This window comes from Taudactylus pleione, unplaced genomic scaffold (assembly GCF_031769625.1).
Source record: "Taudactylus pleione unplaced genomic scaffold, aTauple2 ptg001142l, whole genome shotgun sequence".
In the NCBI taxonomy this organism is placed as follows: domain Eukaryota; kingdom Metazoa; phylum Chordata; class Amphibia; order Anura; family Myobatrachidae; genus Taudactylus; species Taudactylus pleione.
In genome coordinates this window covers 636595-655513 of record NW_028285543.1, presented here as the reverse complement: position 1 = coordinate 655513, position 18919 = coordinate 636595, and the positions used below count along the sequence as shown (strand labels likewise).

The window sequence follows — 18919 nt, the reverse complement described above, 5'->3', positions numbered from 1 at the left end:
GTGACTGTGTATGTGTAGGATGGGTGTCACTGTGTGTGTGTGGAGGGTGTGTGTATGTGTGTGTATGTGTGTGGATAGTGTGTGTATGTGTGTGGAGGGTGTGTGTATGTGTGTGGAGGGTGTGTGTAGAGGGTGTGTGTGTGGAGGGTGTGTGTATGTGTGTGGGTGGAGGGTGTGTGTATGTGTGTGTGGAGGGTGTGTGTGTAGAGGATGTGTGTGTGGAGGGTGTGTGTAGAGGGTGTGTGTGTGTATGGAGGGTGTGTGTATGTGTGTGTAGAAGGTGTGTGTGTGGAGGGTGTGTGTATGTGTGTGTGTGGAGGGTGTGTGTATGTGTGTGTGGAGGGTGTGTGTATGTGGAGGGTGTGTGTATGTGTGTGTGGAGGATGTGTGTATGGGTGTGTGTGTAGGGTGTGTGTAAGTGTGTGTGTGTGGAGGGTGTGTGTGTGTGGAGGGTGCGTGTATGTGTAGGGTGTGTGTATGTGTGTGTGTGTAGGATGTGTGACTGTGTGTGTGTGTGTGGAGGGTGTGTGTATGTGTGTGTGGAGGGTGTGTGTATGGATGTGTGGAGGGTGTGTGTATGTGCGTGGAGGGTGTGTGTATGTGCGTGGAGGGTGTGTGTATGTGTCTGTGGAGGGTGTGTGTATGTGCGTGGAGGGTGTGTGTATGTGTCTGTGGAGGGTGTGTGTATGTGTGTGTGTGGAGGATGTGTGTATGGGTGTGTGTGTAGGGTGTGTGTATGGGTGTGTGTGTAGGGTGTGTGTAAGTGTGTGTGTGTGGAGGGTGTGTGTGTGGAGGGTGTGTGTATGTATGTGTGTGGAGGGTGTGTGTATAGGGTGTGTGTATGGAGGGTGTGTGTATAGGGTGTGTGTATGGAGGGTGTATGTGTGTGTGGAGGTAGTGTGTATGACTGTGTGTGTGTGTGTGTGTGTGTGTGTAGGGTGTGTATGTGTGTGTGTTGGCATGAGAGATGAAGCAGAGGGGCTCTCTGGAAGAGAGTTAGGGAACAGAAGAGGAATGAGAGTGGAGAACGAAGTAGCAGAGAGGTTTGGGGTAGAGTGAAGCAGCAGAGGATGTAAAGAAGAGCAGCAGAGAGGCTGTGATGGAGGGCAGAGTAGTGGAGGATGGAAAACGGAGCAGCAGAGGATCTCTGATGCAGAACGAGGAGCAGAAGGTGAAAGTGGAGCAGCAAAGAGGCTATGGGGCAGAGAGTGGAGCACAAGAGTTCTTAGGCTGGAAAGCAGAGTAGCAGAGGGGCACTGGGGCAGAGAGCATGGCATTAGAAGGCAGAGGGCGCAAAGGAAGCAGCTAGGAGATCTGGGGCAGAGGAGAGAACACTAGAGGGATCAAAATCTACATCAGAGCAAAAGAGAGCTCTGGGGCAGATGGAGGAGCAGTTTAGAGGCTCTTAAACAGAGAATAGAGGGCTGAGGGTAGAAAGCGGAGCAGCAGAGAGGCTCTGGGGCTGAGAGAGGAGCACTAGAAGGCTGATGGTGGAAGAGAAGATCCGAGTCAGAGCAGGGAGCACTATAGGGCTGGGGATAGAAAGCGGAGCAGCAGAGGGGCTCTGGGGCAGGTAGGAAGGCCAACCATAGAGGACTCTGAAGCAGAGAATTTAGCAGTAAAGGGCTCTGGGATGAAAGGGGGAGCACTAGAGGGCTGTGGGTGGAAAGCGGAGCAGTAGAGAATCTCTGGGGCAGAGGGAAGAGCAATATAAAGCTCTGGGGAAGAGAACAGAGCTCTAATGGGCTGAAGGCAGAAAGCGAAACAGTAGAGGGGCTTTAGGGTAGAGTGAGCAGTAGAGAGCTGAGGGTGGAACGCAGAAATGATGGGGCAAGAGAGTGTAACAGCAGAGAGGCTGTGGAACCTACAGTGGATAAACAGAACTGTGAGTGGAGGGCGGAATAGCAGACTAGGGGAAGAGAGTGGAGCAGCAGAGTGGCTAGGGGAAGAGAATGGAGCAGCAGAGTTGCTAGGGGAAGAGAGTGGAGCAGCAGAGTGGCTAGGGGAAGGGAGTGGAGCAGCAAAGTGGCTAGGGGAAGAGAATGGAGCAGCAGAGTGGCTAGGGGAAGAGAGTGTAGCAGCAGAGAGACTAGGGGAAGAGAGTGTAGCAGCAGAGAGACTACGGGAAGAGAGTGGAACAGCAGAGTGGCTAGGGGAAGAGAGTGTAGCAGCAGAGTGGCTAGGGGAAGGGAGTGGAGCAGAAGAGTGGCTAGGGGAAGGGAGTGGAGCAGCAGAGTGGCTAGGGGAAGAGAGTGGAGCAGCAGAGTGGCTAGGGGAGGAGAGTGTAGCAGCAGAGAGGCTAGGGGAAGGGAGTAGCAGAGAGGCTAGGGGAAGAGTGGAGCAACAGAGTGGCTAGGGGAAGAGTGGAGCAACAAAATGGCTAGGGGAAGGGAGTGGAGCAGCGGAGTGGCTAGGGGAAGAGTGGAGCAGCGGAGTCGCTAGGGGAAGAGAGTGGAGCTGCATAGTGGCCAGGGGAAGAGTGGCTAGGGGAAGAGTGGCTATGGGAAAAGTGAAGCAGCAGAGTGGCTAGGGGAAGGAAGTGGAGCAGCAGAGTGGCTAGGGGAAGGGAGTGGAGCAGCAGAGTGGCTAGGGGAAGATAGTGTAGCAGCATAGAGACTAGGGGAAGAAAGTGTAGCAGCAGAGAGACTACGGGAAGAGAGTGTAGCAGCAGAGTGGCTAGGGGAAGGGAGTGGAGCAGAAGAGTGGCTAGGGGAAGGGAGTGGAGCAGCAGAGTGGCCAGGGGAAGAGAGTGGAGCACAGAGTGGCTAGGGGAAGAGAGTGGAGCAGCAGAGAGGCTAGGGGAAGGGAGTAGCAGAGCGGCTAGGGGAAGAGTGGAGCAACAAAACGGCTAGGGGAAGGGAGTGGAGCAACAGAGCGGCTAGGGGAAGAGAGTGGAGCAGCGGAGTGGCTAGGGGAAGAGTGGAGCAGCGGAGTGGCTAGGGGAAGAGAGTGGAGCTGCATAGTGGCCAGGGGAAGAGTGGCTAGGGGAAGAGTGGCTAGGGGAAGAGAGTGTAAGAGCAGAGTGGCTGGGGTAAGTGGCTAGGGGAAGAGAGTGGAGCAGCAGAGTGGCTGGGGTAAGTGGCTAGGGGAAGAGAGTGGAGCAGCAGAGTGGCTGGGGTAAGTAGCTAGGGGAAGAGAGTGTAACAGCAGAGTGGCTGGGGTAAGTGGCAGAGCAGTGGAGGAAAAGCAGCTAGACAGGAGGCGCGCAGTACGGAAGGGAAGTAATTGGTCTCTGACTGCAGTTACCTGGGACAGTGGCTGCTTCCACCGATTTAGCAGGGTCTAGGTAGCTCTCCATCTGAGCAGCTGCAAAGCAACATAAATATAGAGAGAATGTGACATCAGACATAGAGCGCACAGCCCGTCTTGTCTGCCACAAACCTCAGATCCTGCCTAACTCTTATTTCCCTTATGTCTAACCCAAAAGCCTACATTCCTGTACTGCAAGCACCTGTACCTCCTCTGTCCTCAGTGCAGGTTCTCTCACGCTTCCCTTCCTCCTCCCTAGGTGGCTTTTCCCATCTACCTTCTATGTAGTGTCTGTCAAAGCTCTAGACCAGGGGTTCTCAAACTCGGTCCTCAGGACCCCACACGGGTCACATTTGCAGGTCACCCAGCAGGTGCACAGGTGTAGTCTTACTCACTGACACATTTTAAAAGATCCACAGGTGGAGCTAATTATTTCACCTTTGGTTTTGTGAGGAGACCTGGAAAACATGCACCGTTTGGGGTCCTGAGGACCGAGTTTGAGAACCTGCGCTCTAGAGACATGTGATCCAGAACTAAAGAGTGTTCTAGATGTCTCATCAATGGCCTATATACAGAGGAATCACTGCTCCTCTCTGCTAATTCCCATTTCTATATATTTACTGAGCTACATTGTGTATAACACCCTATATACCCCCTCCTCAGCAGTCCCCATTACTGAGCTACATTGTGTATAACACCCTATATACCCCCTCCTCAGCAGTCCCTATTACTGAGCTACATTGTGTATAACACCCTATATACCCCCTCCTCAGCAGTCCCCATTACTGAGCTACATTGTGTATATTACCGTATATACCCCTTCCTCAGCAGTCCCCATTACTGAGCTACATTGTGTATAACACCCTATATACCCCCTCCTCAGCAGTCCCCATTACTGAGCTACATTGTGTATATTACCCTATATACCCCCCCCCCTCAGCAGTCCCCATTACTGAGCTACATTGTGTATAACACTCTATATACCCCTCCTCAGCAGTCCCCATTACTGAGCTACATTATGTATAACACCCTATATACCCCTCCTCAGCAGTCCCCATTACTGAGCTACATTGTGTATAACACCCTATATACCCCCCCCTCAGCAGTCCCCATTACTGAGCTACATTGTGTATAACACCCTATATACCCCTCCTCAGCAGTTCCCATTACTGAGCAACATTGTGTATAACACCCTATATACCCCTCCTCAGCAGTCCCCATTACTGAGCTACATTGTGTATAACACCCTATATACCCCCTCCTCAGCAGTCCCCATTACTGAGCTACATTGTGTATAACACCTTATATACCCCCTCCTCAGCAGTCCCCATTACTGAGCTACATTGTGTATAACACCCTATATACCCCCTCCTCAGCAGTCCCCATTACTGAGCAACATTGTGTATAACACCCTATATACCCCATCCTCAGCAGTATAACACCCTATATACCCCCTCCTCAGCAGTCCCCATTACTGAGCTACATTGTGTATATTACCCTATATACCCCCTCCTCAGCAGTCCCCATTACTGAGCAACATTGTGTATAACACCCTATATACCCCCTCCTCAGCAGTCCCCATTACTGAGCTACATTGTGTAAAACACCCTATATACCCCCTCCTCAGCAGTCCCCATTACTGAGCTACATTGTGTATATCACCCTATATACCCCCTCCTCAGCAGTCCCCATTACTGAGCTACATTGTATATAACACCCTATGTACCCCCTCCTCAGCAGTCCCCATTACATAGGCACATTGTGTATAACACCCTATATACCCCCTCCTCAGCAGTCCCCATTACTAAATACAACATGTATAACACCCTATATACCCCCTCCTCAGCAGTCCCCATTACTGAGCTACATTGTGTATAACACCCTATATACCCCTTTCTCAGCAGTCCCTATTACTGAGCTACATCATGTATAACACCCTATATACCCCCTTCTCAGCAGTCCCCATTATGCAGCTACATTGTGTATAACACACTATATACCCCCTCCTCAGCAGTCCCCATTACTGAGCTACACTGTGTATAACACCCTATATACCCCCTCCTCGGCAGTCCCCATTACTGAGCTACATTGTGTATAACACCCTATATACCCCCTCCTCAGCAGTCCCCATTACTGAGCTACATTGTGTATAACACCCTATACACCCCCTCCTCAGCAGTCCCCATTACTGAGCTACATTGTGTATAACACCCTATATACCCCCTCCTCAGCAGTCCCCATTACTGAGCTACATTGTGTATAACACCCTATATACCCCCTCCTCAGCAGTCCCCATTACTGAGCTACATTGTGTATAACACCCTATATACCCCCTCCTCAGCAGTCCCCATTACTGAGCTACATTGTGTATAACACCCTATATACCCCCTCCTCAGCAGTCCCCATTACTGAGCTACATTGTGTATATCACCCTATATACCCCCTCCTCAGCAGTCCCCATTACTGAGCTACATTGTGTATAACACCCTATATACCCCCTCCTCAGCAGTCCCCATTACTGAGCTACATTGTGTATATCACCCTATATACCCCCTCCTCAGCAGTCCCCATTACTGAGCAACATTGTGTATAACACCCTATATACCCCCTCCTCAGCAGTCCCCATTACTGAGCTACATTGTGTATATAACCCTATATACCCCCTCCTCAGCAATCCCCATTACTGAGCTACATTGTGTATAACACCCTATATACCCCCTCCTCAGCAGTCCCCATTACTGAGCAACATTGTGTATAACACCCTATATACCCCCTCCTCAGCAGTCCCCATTACTGAGCTACATTGTGTATAACACCCTATATACCCCCTCCTCAGCAGTCCCCATTACTGAGCTACATTGTGTATAACACCCTATATACCCCTCCTCAGCAGTCCCCATTACTGAGCTACATTGTGTATAACACCCTATATACCCCTCCTCAGCAGTCCCCATTACTGAGCTACATTGTGTATAACACCCTATATACCCCCTCCTCAGCAGTCCCCATTACTGAGCTACATTGTGTATAACACCCTATATACCCCTTTCTCAGCAGTCCCCATTACTGAGCTACATTGTGTACATTACCGTATATACCCCCTCCTCAGCAGTCCCCATTACTGAGCTACATTGTGTATAACACCCTATATACCCCCTCCTCAGCAGTCCCCATTACTGAGCTACATTGTGTATAACACCCTATATACCCCCTCCTCAGCAGTCCCCATTACTGAGCTACATTGTGTATAACACCCTATATACCCCCTCCTCAGCAGTCCCCATTACTGAGCTACATCGTGTATAACACCCTATATACCCCCTCCTCAGCACTCCCCATTACTGAGCTACATTGTGTACATTACCGTATATACCCCCTCCTCAGCCGTCCCCATTACTGAGCAACATTGTGTATAACACCCTATATACCCCCTCCTCAGCAGTCCCCATTACTGAGCTACATTGTGTATAACACCCTATATACCCCCTCCTCAGCAGTCCCCATTACTGAGCTACATTGTGTATAACACCCTATATACCCCCTCCTCAGCAGTCCCCATTACTGAGCTACATTGTGTATAACACCCTATATACCCCTCCTCAGCAGTCCCCATTACTGAGCTACATTGTGTATAACACCCTATATACCCCCTCCTCAGCAGTCCCCATTACTGAGCTACATTGTGTATAACACCCTATATACCCCCTCCTCAGCAGTCCCCATTACTGAGCAACATTGTGTATAACACCCTATATACCCCTTACTCAGCAGTCCCCATTACTGAGCTACATTGTGTACATTACCGTATATACCCCCTCCTCAGCAGTCCCCATTACTGAGCTACATTGTGTATAACACCCTATATACCCCCTCCTCAGCAGTCCCCATTACTGAGCTACATTGTGTATAACACCCTATATACCCCCTCCTCAGCAGTCCCCATTACTGAGCTACATCGTGTATAACACCCTATATACCCCCTCCTCAGCAGTCCCCATTACTGAGCTACATTGTGTATAACACCCTATATACCCCTCCTCAGCAGTCCCCATTACTGAGCTACATTGTGTATAACACCCTATATACCCCTTTCTCAGCAGTCCCCATTACTGAGCTACATTGTGTACATTACCGTATATACCCCCTCCTCAGCAGTCCCCATTACTGAGCTACATTGTGTATAACACCCTATATACCCCCTCCTCAGCAGTCCCCATTACTGAGCTACATTGTGTATAACACCCTATATACCCCCTCCTCAGCAGTCCCCATTACTGAGCTACATTGTGTATAACACCCTATATACCCCCTCCTCAGCAGTCCCCATTACTGAGCAACATTGTGTATAACACCCTATATACCCCCTCCTCAGCAGTCCCCATTACTGAGCAACATTGTGTATAACACCCTATATACCCCTCCTCAGCAGTCCCCATTACTGAGCAACATTGTGTATAACACCCTATATACCCCTCCTCAGCAGTCCCCATTACTGAGCAACATTGTGTATAACACCCTATATACCCCCTCCTCAGCAGTCCCCATTACTGAGCTACATTGTGTATAACACCCTATATGCCCCCTCCTCAGCAGTCCCCATTACTGAGCTACATTGTGTATAACACCCTATATGCCCCCTCCTCTGCTGGAGCCCCTGTCACGTCCATCAATCATCATTCTGCTCATTTCCCACCAACACCAGAACTTATGGTGCCAATAAAGTGACTGATGACCTGTATTCTGCCCAGGGGCGTCTATAGAGAGGAGGGGGCCCGTGTGCAGTCTCCGACAAGGGCCCCCTCCTCTCTGTCCAGCGGCTGGTAGCGCACTCAGCTGTGCGTGGCCAATGCCGGAGTAATAGACTCTGCACACACATATATATACAAGGGTCACATGACATATTAGTCAGCGCAGTCTCCTGGTGCGTCCTAATCACATCGCACTGCGACTAAGACGCATGTTTGGTGAAAAAAAAAACTGGATGTAGAACACGAGTCGCTAATCTCACCCTAGAATCCGCAATTCCAGGTTACCCAGATCTGCGCCTGTTCCTCCATAACCTCCATTTACCTGAGATGGACGCACAGTACAGTCTGCGCGTATATAACTGTGTGACTGGCGAGGCATGACAACGGATGGATGGTGGCGCTCTAACGGTACAGCTTTCCTTACGGACAAATCAGAGGGAAAGCGTCAAATTTCCATTTCATTATACTCTGAGCTATTGTGTCCACATACTAACAATGGCCTCATGTACTACTGACACCATCATATATTGTTATGTGCTGGGAACAATGGCTTCATGTACTACTGACACCATCATATATTGTTATGTGCTGGGAACAATGGCTTCATGTACTACTGACACCATCATATATTGTTATGTGCTGGGAACAATGGCCTCATGTACTACTGACACCATCATATATTGTTATGTGCTGGGAACAATGGCCTCATGTACTACTGACACCATCATATATTGTTATGTGCTGGGAACAATGGCCTCATGTACTACTGACACCATCATATACTGTTATGTGCTGGGAACAATGGCTTCATGTACTACTGACACCATCATATATTGTTATGTGCTGGGAACAATGGCCTCATGTACTACTGACACCATCATATACTGTTATGTGCTGGGAACAATGGCCTCATGTACTACTGACACCATCATATATTGTTATGTGCTGGGAACAATGGCTTCATGTACTACTGACACCATCATATATTGTTATGTGCTGGGAACAATGGCCTCATGTACTACTGACACCATCATATATTGTTATGTGCTGGGAACAATGGCCTCATGTACTACTGACACCATCATATATTGTTATGTGCTGGGAACAATGGCCTCATGTACTACTGACACCATCATATATTGTTATGTGCTGGGAACAATGGCCTCATGTACTACTGACACCATCATATATTGTTATGTGCTGGGAACAATGGCTTCATGTACTACTGACACCATCATATATTGTTATGTGCTGGGAACAATGGCCTCATGTACTACTGACACCATCATATATTGTTATGTGCTGGGAACAATGGCTTCATGTACTACTGACACCATCATATATTGTTATGTGCTGGGAACAGTGGCCTCATGTACTACTGACACCATCATATACTGTTATGTGCTGGGAACAATGGCCTCATGTACTACTGACACCATCATATATTGTTATGTGCTGGGAACAATGGCTTCATGTACTACTGACACCATCATATATTGTTATGTGCTGGGAACAGTGGCCTCATGTACTACTGACACCATCATATACTGTTATGTGCTGGGAACAATGGCCTCATGTACTACTGACACCATCATATATTGTTATGTGCTGGGAACAATGGCTTCATGTACTACTGACATCATCATATATTGTTATGTGCTGGGAACAATGGCTTCATGCACTACTGACACCATCATATACTGTTATGTGCTGGGAACAATGGCTTCATGTACTACTGACACCATCATATATTGTTATGTGCTGGGAACAATGGCCTCATGTACTACTGACACCATCATATACTGATGTGCTGGGAACAATGGCCTCATGTACTACTGACACCATCATATATTGTTATGTGCTGGGAACAATGGCTTCATGTACTACTGACACCATCATATATTGTTATGTGCTGGGAACAATGGCCTCATGTACTACTGACACCATCATATATTGTTATGTGCTGGGAACAATGGCCTCATGTACTACTGACACCATCATATATTGTTATGTGCTGGGAACAATGGCCTCATGTACTACTGACACCATCATATATTGTTATGTGCTGGGAACAATGGCCTCATGTACTACTGACACCATCATATATTGTTATGTGCTGGGAACAATGGCCTCATGTACTACTGACACCATCATATATTGTTATGTGCTGGGAACAATGGCTTCATGTACTACTGACACCATCATATATTGTTATGTGCTGGGAACAATGGCCTCATGTACTACTGACTCCATCATATATTGTTATGTGCTGGGAACAATGGCCTCATGTACTACTGACACCATCATATATTGTTATGTGCTGGGAACAATGGCCTCATGTACTACTGACACCATCATATACTGTTATGTGCTGGGAACAATGGCCTCATGTACTACTGACACCATCATATACTGTTATGTGCTGGGAACAATGGCTTCATGTACTACTGACACCATCATATATTGTTATGTGCTGGGAACAATGGCTTCATGTACTACTGACACCATCATATACTGTTATGTGCTGGGAACAATGGCCTCATGTACTACTGACACCATCATGTATTGTTATGTGCTGGGAACAATGGCTTCATGTACTACTGACGCCATCATGTATTGTTATGTGCTGGGAACAATGGCCTCATGTACTACTGACGCCATCATATATTGTTATGTGCTGAGAACACTGGCCTCATGTACTACTGACGCCTTCATATATTGTTATGTGCTGGGAACAATGGCTTCATGTACTACTGACACCATCATATATTGTTATGTGCTGGGAACAATGGCCTCATGTACTACTGACACCATCATATATTGTTATGTGCTGGGAACAATGGCCTCATGTACTACTGACTCCATCATATATTGTTATGTGCTGGGAACAATGGCCTCATGTACTACTGACACCATCATATATTGTTATGTGCTGGGAACAATGGCCTCATGTACTACTGACACCATCATATATTGTTATGTGCTGGGAACAATGGCCTCATGTACTACTGACACCATCATATATTGTTATGTGCTGGGAACAATGGCTTCATGTACTACTGACACCATCATATATTGTTATGTGCTGGGAACAATGGCCTCATGTACTACTGACACCATCATATATTGTTATGTGCTGGGAACAATGGCTTCATGTACTACTGACACCATCATATATTGTTATGTGCTGGGAACAATGGCCTCATGTACTACTGACACCATCATATACTGTTATGTGCTGGGAACAATGGCCTCATGTACTACTGACACCATCATATATTGTTATGTGCTGGGAACAATGGCTTCATGTACTACTGACACCATCATATATTGTTATGTGCTGGGAACAATGGCCTCATGTACTACTGACACCATCATATACTGTTATGTGCTGGGAACAATGGCCTCATGTACTACTGACACCATCATATATTGTTATGTGCTGGGAACAATGGCTTCATGTACTACTGACACCATCATATATTGTTATGTGCTGGGAACAATGGCCTCATGTACTACTGACACCATCATATATTGTTATGTGCTGGGAACAATGGCCTCATGTACTACTGACACCATCATATATTGTTATGTGCTGGGAACAATGGCCCTCATTCAGAGCCGTACGCTCTGAGCAGAGCGCACGCTCTGCATGAGGGCCGGGCTCCTTTTTCATGGAGCGTCCTCCTGGACGCTCGTATAGCTGTGGGTCACCACCCACAGGCTATACGAGCGTGCATTTTGATGGCCGCGATGGTCGTGACCATCGCGACCATCGAAATTGCGAGCCGGAGCCTGCGGTTGAGGTTTTCAACCGCAAGCTCCGGAGTGATTTTGGCTCTATCAGAGCCAAAATCACTCCCACTGACATCACTAGTGATGTCAGTGGGCCGGCTTCTGACGGGAGGCGTTCCCGTGGGAACGCCCCCGTCAGGGAGGCACGCCCCCGGCACGCCCACCAAAGGGGGCGTGCTGTCAATCAACATTGACAGCACGCCCCCTTTGATCGGACACAACGAGCGAAGGAAAGTCCTTCGCTCGTCGTGTCTGGCGCATGCGCACGACGGAGCTCCCTCCGTCGTGCGCATGCTCAGTGCAGACCATCGACCCACTTGCGAGCGTACAGCCGCTCGCGAGTGGGTCTGAATCAGGCCCAATGGCCTCATGTACTACTGACACCATCATATATTGTTATGTGCTGGGAACAGTGGCCTCATGTACTACTGACACCATCATATACTGTTATGTGCTGGGAACAATGGCTTCATGTACTACTGACACCATCATATATTGTTATGTGCTGGGAACAATGGCCTCATGTACTACTGACACCATCATATATTGTTATGTGCTGGGAACAATGGCCTCATGTACTACTGACACCATCATATATTGTTATGTGCTGGGAACAATGGCCTCATGTACTACTGACACCATCATATATTGTTATGTGCTGGGAACAATGGCCTCATGTACTACTGACACCATCATATATTGTTATGTGCTGGGAACAATGGCTTCATGTACTACTGACACCATCATATATTGTTATGTGCTGGGAACAATGGCCTCATGTACTACTGACACCATCATATACTGTTATGTGCTGGGAACAATGGCCTCATGTACTACTGACACCATCATATATTGTTATGTGCTGGGAACAATGGCTTCATGTACTACTGACACCATCATATATTGTTATGTGCTGGGAACAATGGCCTCATGTACTACTGACACCATCATATATTGTTATGTGCTGGGAACAATGGCCTCATGTACTACTGACACCATCATATATTGTTATGTGCTGGGAACAATGGCCTCTTGTACTACTGACACCATCATATATTGTTATGTGCTGGGAACAATGGCCTCATGTACTACAGACACCATCATATATTGTTATGTGCTGGGAACAATGGCCTCATGTACTACTGACACCATCATATACTGTTATGTGCTGGGAACAATGGCCTCATGTACTACTGACACCATCATATACTGTTATGTGCTGGGAACAATGGCTTCATGTACTACTGACACCATCATATATTGTTATGTGCTGGGAACAATGGCCTCATGTACTACTGACACCATCATATATTGTTATGTGCTGGGAACAATGGCCTCATGTACTACTGACACCATCATATATTGTTATGTGCTGGGAACAATGGCCTCATGTACTACTGACACCATCATATATTGTTATGTGCTGGGAACAATGGCCTCATGTACTACTGACACCATCATATATTGTTATGTGCTGGGAACAATGGCCTCATGTACTACTGACACCATCATATATTGTTATGTGCTGGGAACAATGGCCTCATGTACTACTGACACCATCATATATTGTTATGTGCTGGGAACAATGGCTTCATGTACTACAGTCGCCATCATATGTTACGTGCGCTTTTAACTATTTAATTCTTCCTTCATATGTTGGCGATATATCATGCAGTATGAATATTCACAGTTCGCCACTGTGCATGCGTCTGAGCCCATTTGGATGTGCGTCAAAGTACGTTACCGCAGTCTTTATTCATAGTGTGAAAGACCGTCAGGGAGCGTTTGTTGGAGGCAACGGTGTTGGCTTAAAACACAGACGGAAAGAAACAAAGAATACCGCGCTGGCAGAAAACGCAGATGGGTCTCTGTGGTTTTAAGAATGTGTCGCATCCTGCGTCTGCGATCCTGTGAGCATGAAAAACGGCTCCAGTGTCTCAGGTACGGCGGCCATTCTCAGTGACTATAGACTGACTCAGGAAGCCGCCATTTGCACGATCCTGCGTCCGATGCCGCGTATGTGTACCTAGTTGCAGGTGGCTGCGATGGCTCAGGTGGGTCTCTCAGTACAAGTCCCGGCCGTTGCTGCATTAGTTAATGTCGCACATCGCCAGCTGCGGGAGCACTAGCGCACAACACTGACTCAGGCCCATACGCTGTAATGGTGTCTTCAGCTATATAGGAAAAACATTTCTACGTATTTCACTCCTGGGGCAGATTTACTAAGACGCGGTTTGTCAGAGCTCTTCCAGGCTGGTTCCTTATCGGTGGCTCTGAGAACGCGATCGTCCTTCTACTGGCCAATGTCATGACGTTGTATTATTACGGTTATAGCAGCACTGAGCGGTACATGTACATTGTGTAGTTATGGGAGGGTTACAAGTCACCGTCCAGCGCTCTGTTACATGATGCTTTAGTAACAATGGACGGTTGTATATAGGGCTACACTTTGTCTGTATGACACACATGCTCCCGATGCGTATACGGATGTGCGACTTTATAGAACAACTCGGTATCGCCGTACAGATCCGGCGAAGGGCCACCTGCTGCTATCTGCCCCCTACAGCTCATTACCTCTCCTCAGCCGGCTCCGTATCTCTTCCAGGCGATCTGGGTCCCGGTTATTAAAGTCAGTCCAGCGGTGGCGGAGTTGTCGCGGGGTGCGCAGACAGCCAGACAGAGGTTCCAGGTGGCGAGCTATATCCAGCATGATGGCTTTGCGCTGTCTGATGGGAATTGCCCCGGCTTTAATGAGATTATCGGGCAGGAAGTGATCCATGAGGGCCACAAAGCTCTCCAGCTCGGCGGGGGAGAAGTTGGGGGATCTCTTGGCGGATCTCCTCCCTGCGTTACCTGTCAGAAGAGAAATATACTCTGAGCAATCTGCCGGCAGACTGCAGGAGATCCGTACATGCCGTTCTATTCTCATCACCTGACTCATGGGATCCTGGCGTAAACAGATCGTCATCGTCAGTCTCACGCTTCACGTCACTGCGACCTGCGAGAGAGAGAGCGCAATATTTATACGCACCTGTATAAGTAACATGTAATCGTTATATGTCATCAGGTCACAGTGTCAGGTATGGGGCCACCAAGCAATTGGTGAATAGAGACATTTAATTTATTATTATTATTATTATTATTATAATAATCAATATAAATGAGAATTTAGTGATTTATTTAAAGGACTAGAAAAAGATGATGACGCCTTCAGTCATATCACTGCATCACGGTAGTGTCCACAGAAACGTCTCCCCCCGGGGGCTACAGGGAATATCCGCACTGCCAGGTGTACAATGTAAGTTATGGTAAAACTTACCTTTGTTAACTCTTTCTTCGAGGTCCATTGGGTCCACAGGGAGACCTTGGGGTGTAGGTGGTGGTTGAGGACGGGGTACCACGCAGTTATAGCTTTCAGCTCCCAGGATGCATCAGTCCATCCCCCTATACCCCACCCTCGAGCCAGAGGCACCTCAGTTTGTGACAAGCCAAAGGCCTGAGGATGAGAAGGGAGAAGGAAGACTGGCACGCACAAGAATCAGACGTAGATTGGAAACCAGGGACAACATAGACCATGTGAAGCCAGGTGTGTCAGGGCGGGTGCCCTGTGGACTCTCTGGACTTTGAAGGAAGAGTTAACAAAGGTAAGTTTTACCATAACTCTCATTTTCTTCTTCAGGGTACACAGGGCTCCACAGGGTTACTCAAGGGCGGAATACATATTTCCAAAATGTATTTACTTTACATATTTCCTGCGCTGAGAGGAGAATACGACGTCCAAATGAAGCATCCTGAGAGGCAAATGTATTGAAGGCCTAAAACCTCAGAAAGGTATGAGCACGTGGCTGCCTTACAAAGCTGTTCAGCTGAGGTGCCACGACGAGCTGCCCACATGGGACCCGTGTAAGCCAGTGAAACAGTCATGTGAAGCCATCTTGCCAATGTCTGTTTGTTGGCTGGCCATCCCTTCTTGTGAAATCCAAGCACGAATAAGGAGTCTGATTTCCGAAGAGAACTGGTACGGTCCACATAGATCCTGAGGGCACGGATCACATCCAAGGAGGCTTGAACTGTCGATAGGTCTGGTGAGTGAAAGGCTGGGACTACATTAATGTGGAAACAAGTCCGAAGTACAGTCCTGTCCTGTTGGAATATCAGAAATGGGGAGTGACAGGAGATCGCCCCTAAATCTGACAACCTTCTGACACCCACTTTAGTTCCACAGATTTAAGAGGTTCAAACGGAGGACCCTGGAGGGCACAAACAACTACTGACAAATCCCATGGAGCCACTGGAGGGACAAAGGGAGGTTGTATACATAGGACACCCTGGAGGAAGGTGTGGACATCCAGTAGTGGTGCAAGTCTACGCTGGAACCAAAGGGATAGAACAGAGACATGCATTTTCAGTGAGGCAAGGCAGAGTCCAAGGTCCACTCGAGCTTGAAGGAAGGCCAGGACTGTGGAAATCCTAAAGACTTGGGGGTCGTAGGTTTTGGAAATATGTATTCCACACTCTGTGGTAAATCTGAGCAGAGGCTGGCTTACGCGCTCTGACAATAGTCTTGACCACAGAGCTAGAGAATCCTTTGGACCTTAGGAAGGATGTCTCAAGAGCCACACCGTCCGACAGATGACCCATGACCCAGGTCCGGGTAAAGGCAAGGACCCTGAGACAACATGTCCGGGAATAGGTACCCAAACTGGAAGGTCCACTTCACTGACAATGCGTCTACGAAGGTTGCCTCGGCATCCCTTGTTTGTGATTGCGTCGGGAGGCCATGAGGTCCACATCTGGTTTGCTCCATCTGTTCACTAGGAGTTGAAAAACCTCTGGGTGAAGAGACCATTCCCGGAATGCACGTCGTGACGGCTGAGTAAGTCTGCTTCCCAATTGAGAACTCCCGGAATAAACACCACAAAGAAGGCTGGGAGGTGACCCTCGGCCCATGTCAGAATGCGTGACACTTCTGTCATTGCTGCCCGACTTCGAATGTCTCCTTGATGGTTGATGTAAGCCACTGTTGTGGCATTGTCGGACTGTACCTGTACAGGTTTTCCCTTAAGTATGTCCTGGGCCAGTAAGAGGGCCCTGTAGACAGCTCAAAGTTCCAATATGTTGATTGGCAGGGTTGATTCGACCGATGTCCAACTGCCCTGGAAGAAGTGTTGGCCGGTCACTGTGCCCCAGCCTCGGAGACTGGCGTCCGTTGTTAGGTGTACCTAGTCCGGGATCCAAAAGGGTCGACCCTTGGTTAGATGAGATGTCTGTAGCCACCAAGATAGGTACAGACGCATCTCTGGAGAGAGCACCATCGTCTGAGCTCTGATCTGATGGGGCAACCTGTTTCACCTTTGCAAAGACCTGAAGTGCAACTGAGCATACTCCACCATGTCGAAGGTGGATACCATGGATCCCAGAACCTGCATTGCTGAGTGGACTGACACTCTGTGACTGTGGAGGAATCTGCGCACTTGTAGCTGAAGTGTGGAGATTAGACTGATGTCTGGGCCTGAGAATCTAGCAGGGCTCCCAGATGAACAATTCGTTGTGAAGGATTCAGGGACGACTTTTTCCAGTTGATTAACCATCCGTGCTTGTGAAGGAAAGCAATGGTTAGTTGCAGATGGCGTTGAAGCACCTCTGGGGATCCTGCTAAGAGCAGTAGTTCATCCAGATATGTTAGCAGTTGGACACAGTGACCACGCAGGTGGGCCGCCATGATAGCCATAATTTTGGTAAATACCCGTGGAGCTGTGGATAGTCCAAAGGGCAGAGTCTGAAATTGGAAGTGTTGCTGTAGAATAGTAAACCTGAGATATCGCTGATGAGAGGGCGCTATAGGTACATGTAGGTAGCGTTTTGAACATCCAGAGATACCATAAAGTCCCCAGGCTCCATACCTAGGATGATAGAGCGTAGGGTTAACATCCTGAACCTGGGTACCTTGAGGAATTAGTTCAGGGATTTGAAGTTGAGGATAGGTTGATGAGACCCATTCGGCTTTTGAACCAGAAAGTGAGTAGAATAATAACCGGTCCCTCGTTGAGATAGCGGGACTGGCACAATTACTCCTGCCTGCAGCAAGGACTGTATGGCATTCTGGATTTGCAGGGACTTGTTCGGGTCTGAAGGTGGGCCTGTGTAGAAAAACTGGTGGGGAGGCCGACGAAGAAATGAGAGGGCGTACCCGTGAGAGACCACTTCTCTTACCCAAGCATCTGTGGTGGTTTGACACCAGCACTGGGCAAACTGAAGAAGTCGGCCTCCTACACTGGGGTCCCCAGGGAGAGGACCGTCCTGTCAGGCTGAGGGTTTGTCTTTGGTCCTGTGCTTGGCGGCCCTAGTGAAAACTGGCTGCCTAGGAAAGGACTGACATTTAGGCTTTTCTTGAGGATGAAAGGACCTAAAAAATGTATTCCGAAACTTTGTAGTAGAAGTCGCCAAAGGCAGAAATGCAGTTCTTGATGCCGCCAATGTGGTTACAATCTTGTCAAGGTCTGGGCCAAACAAGATCTCCCCATTGTAGAGTAATACTTCTAGGCCCTTCTTGGAATCCGCATCTGCCTTCCATGAGTGTAGCCACAGGATACGGCGGGCAGACACCGCCGTGGCAGAGACTCTGGAGGTTAGGAGACTGGCATCCAATGTCTCTTCTCCAATATAGGAAGCTGCATCTCGTATGTGAGCAATGAAAGACATCTGATCCCTAGAAGCATCTGAGGGAAAAGAGTCTTCAAGTGCGTCAGCCCCGCTCTCTACAGCTTTTGCCACCCATGTAATAGCCATGGTCGGACGGGCAACAGCCTATGAAAGAGAGTATATCGATTTAAGGCAAGATTTAACCTTTCTATCCATAGGGTCCTTCAAAGATGTTACTGTAGGGATAGGTAACATAGCGCCCTTAATTAAAAGCATAACATGTGAATCCACTGCTGGGGGGAGTCTACCATTTTGAACAATGAGTCGCAGGAAATGGATAATATGAGGTCAGACGTTTTTGGGGCTGAAGCCACTTACCAGGCGTCTGCCAGGCTGCCGCCATGCCTTCAGCTAGTAGATCCGATAGAGGGAATTCTGCCGAAGTCACTTTCTGACATTTAACAGTGGGTGCTTGGATTTAGGGG

At 48.3% G+C, this 18919-nt stretch overlaps 1 protein-coding gene across 4 annotated transcripts in view; it reads right to left on the bottom strand.

Annotated features, from left to right (window-relative positions):
* LOC148453487 (uncharacterized) overlaps positions 1-18919 on the bottom strand; it is a 586638-nt gene that overhangs the window by 40797 nt on the left and 526922 nt on the right. For 3 of the 4 annotated variants that reach the window (XM_088462053.1, XM_088462054.1, XM_088462056.1), the window contains 3 exons: positions 14725-14790; positions 14367-14645; positions 3247-3306 (listed from right to left, as the gene is read on the bottom strand). In XM_088462053.1, the coding sequence (XP_088318179.1) occupies positions 3247-3306; positions 14367-14645; positions 14725-14790 (405 nt within the window). The remainder of the gene's footprint in view (positions 1-3246; positions 3307-14366; positions 14646-14724; positions 14791-18919) is intronic. The other variant, XM_088462055.1, reaches the window with a different exon arrangement.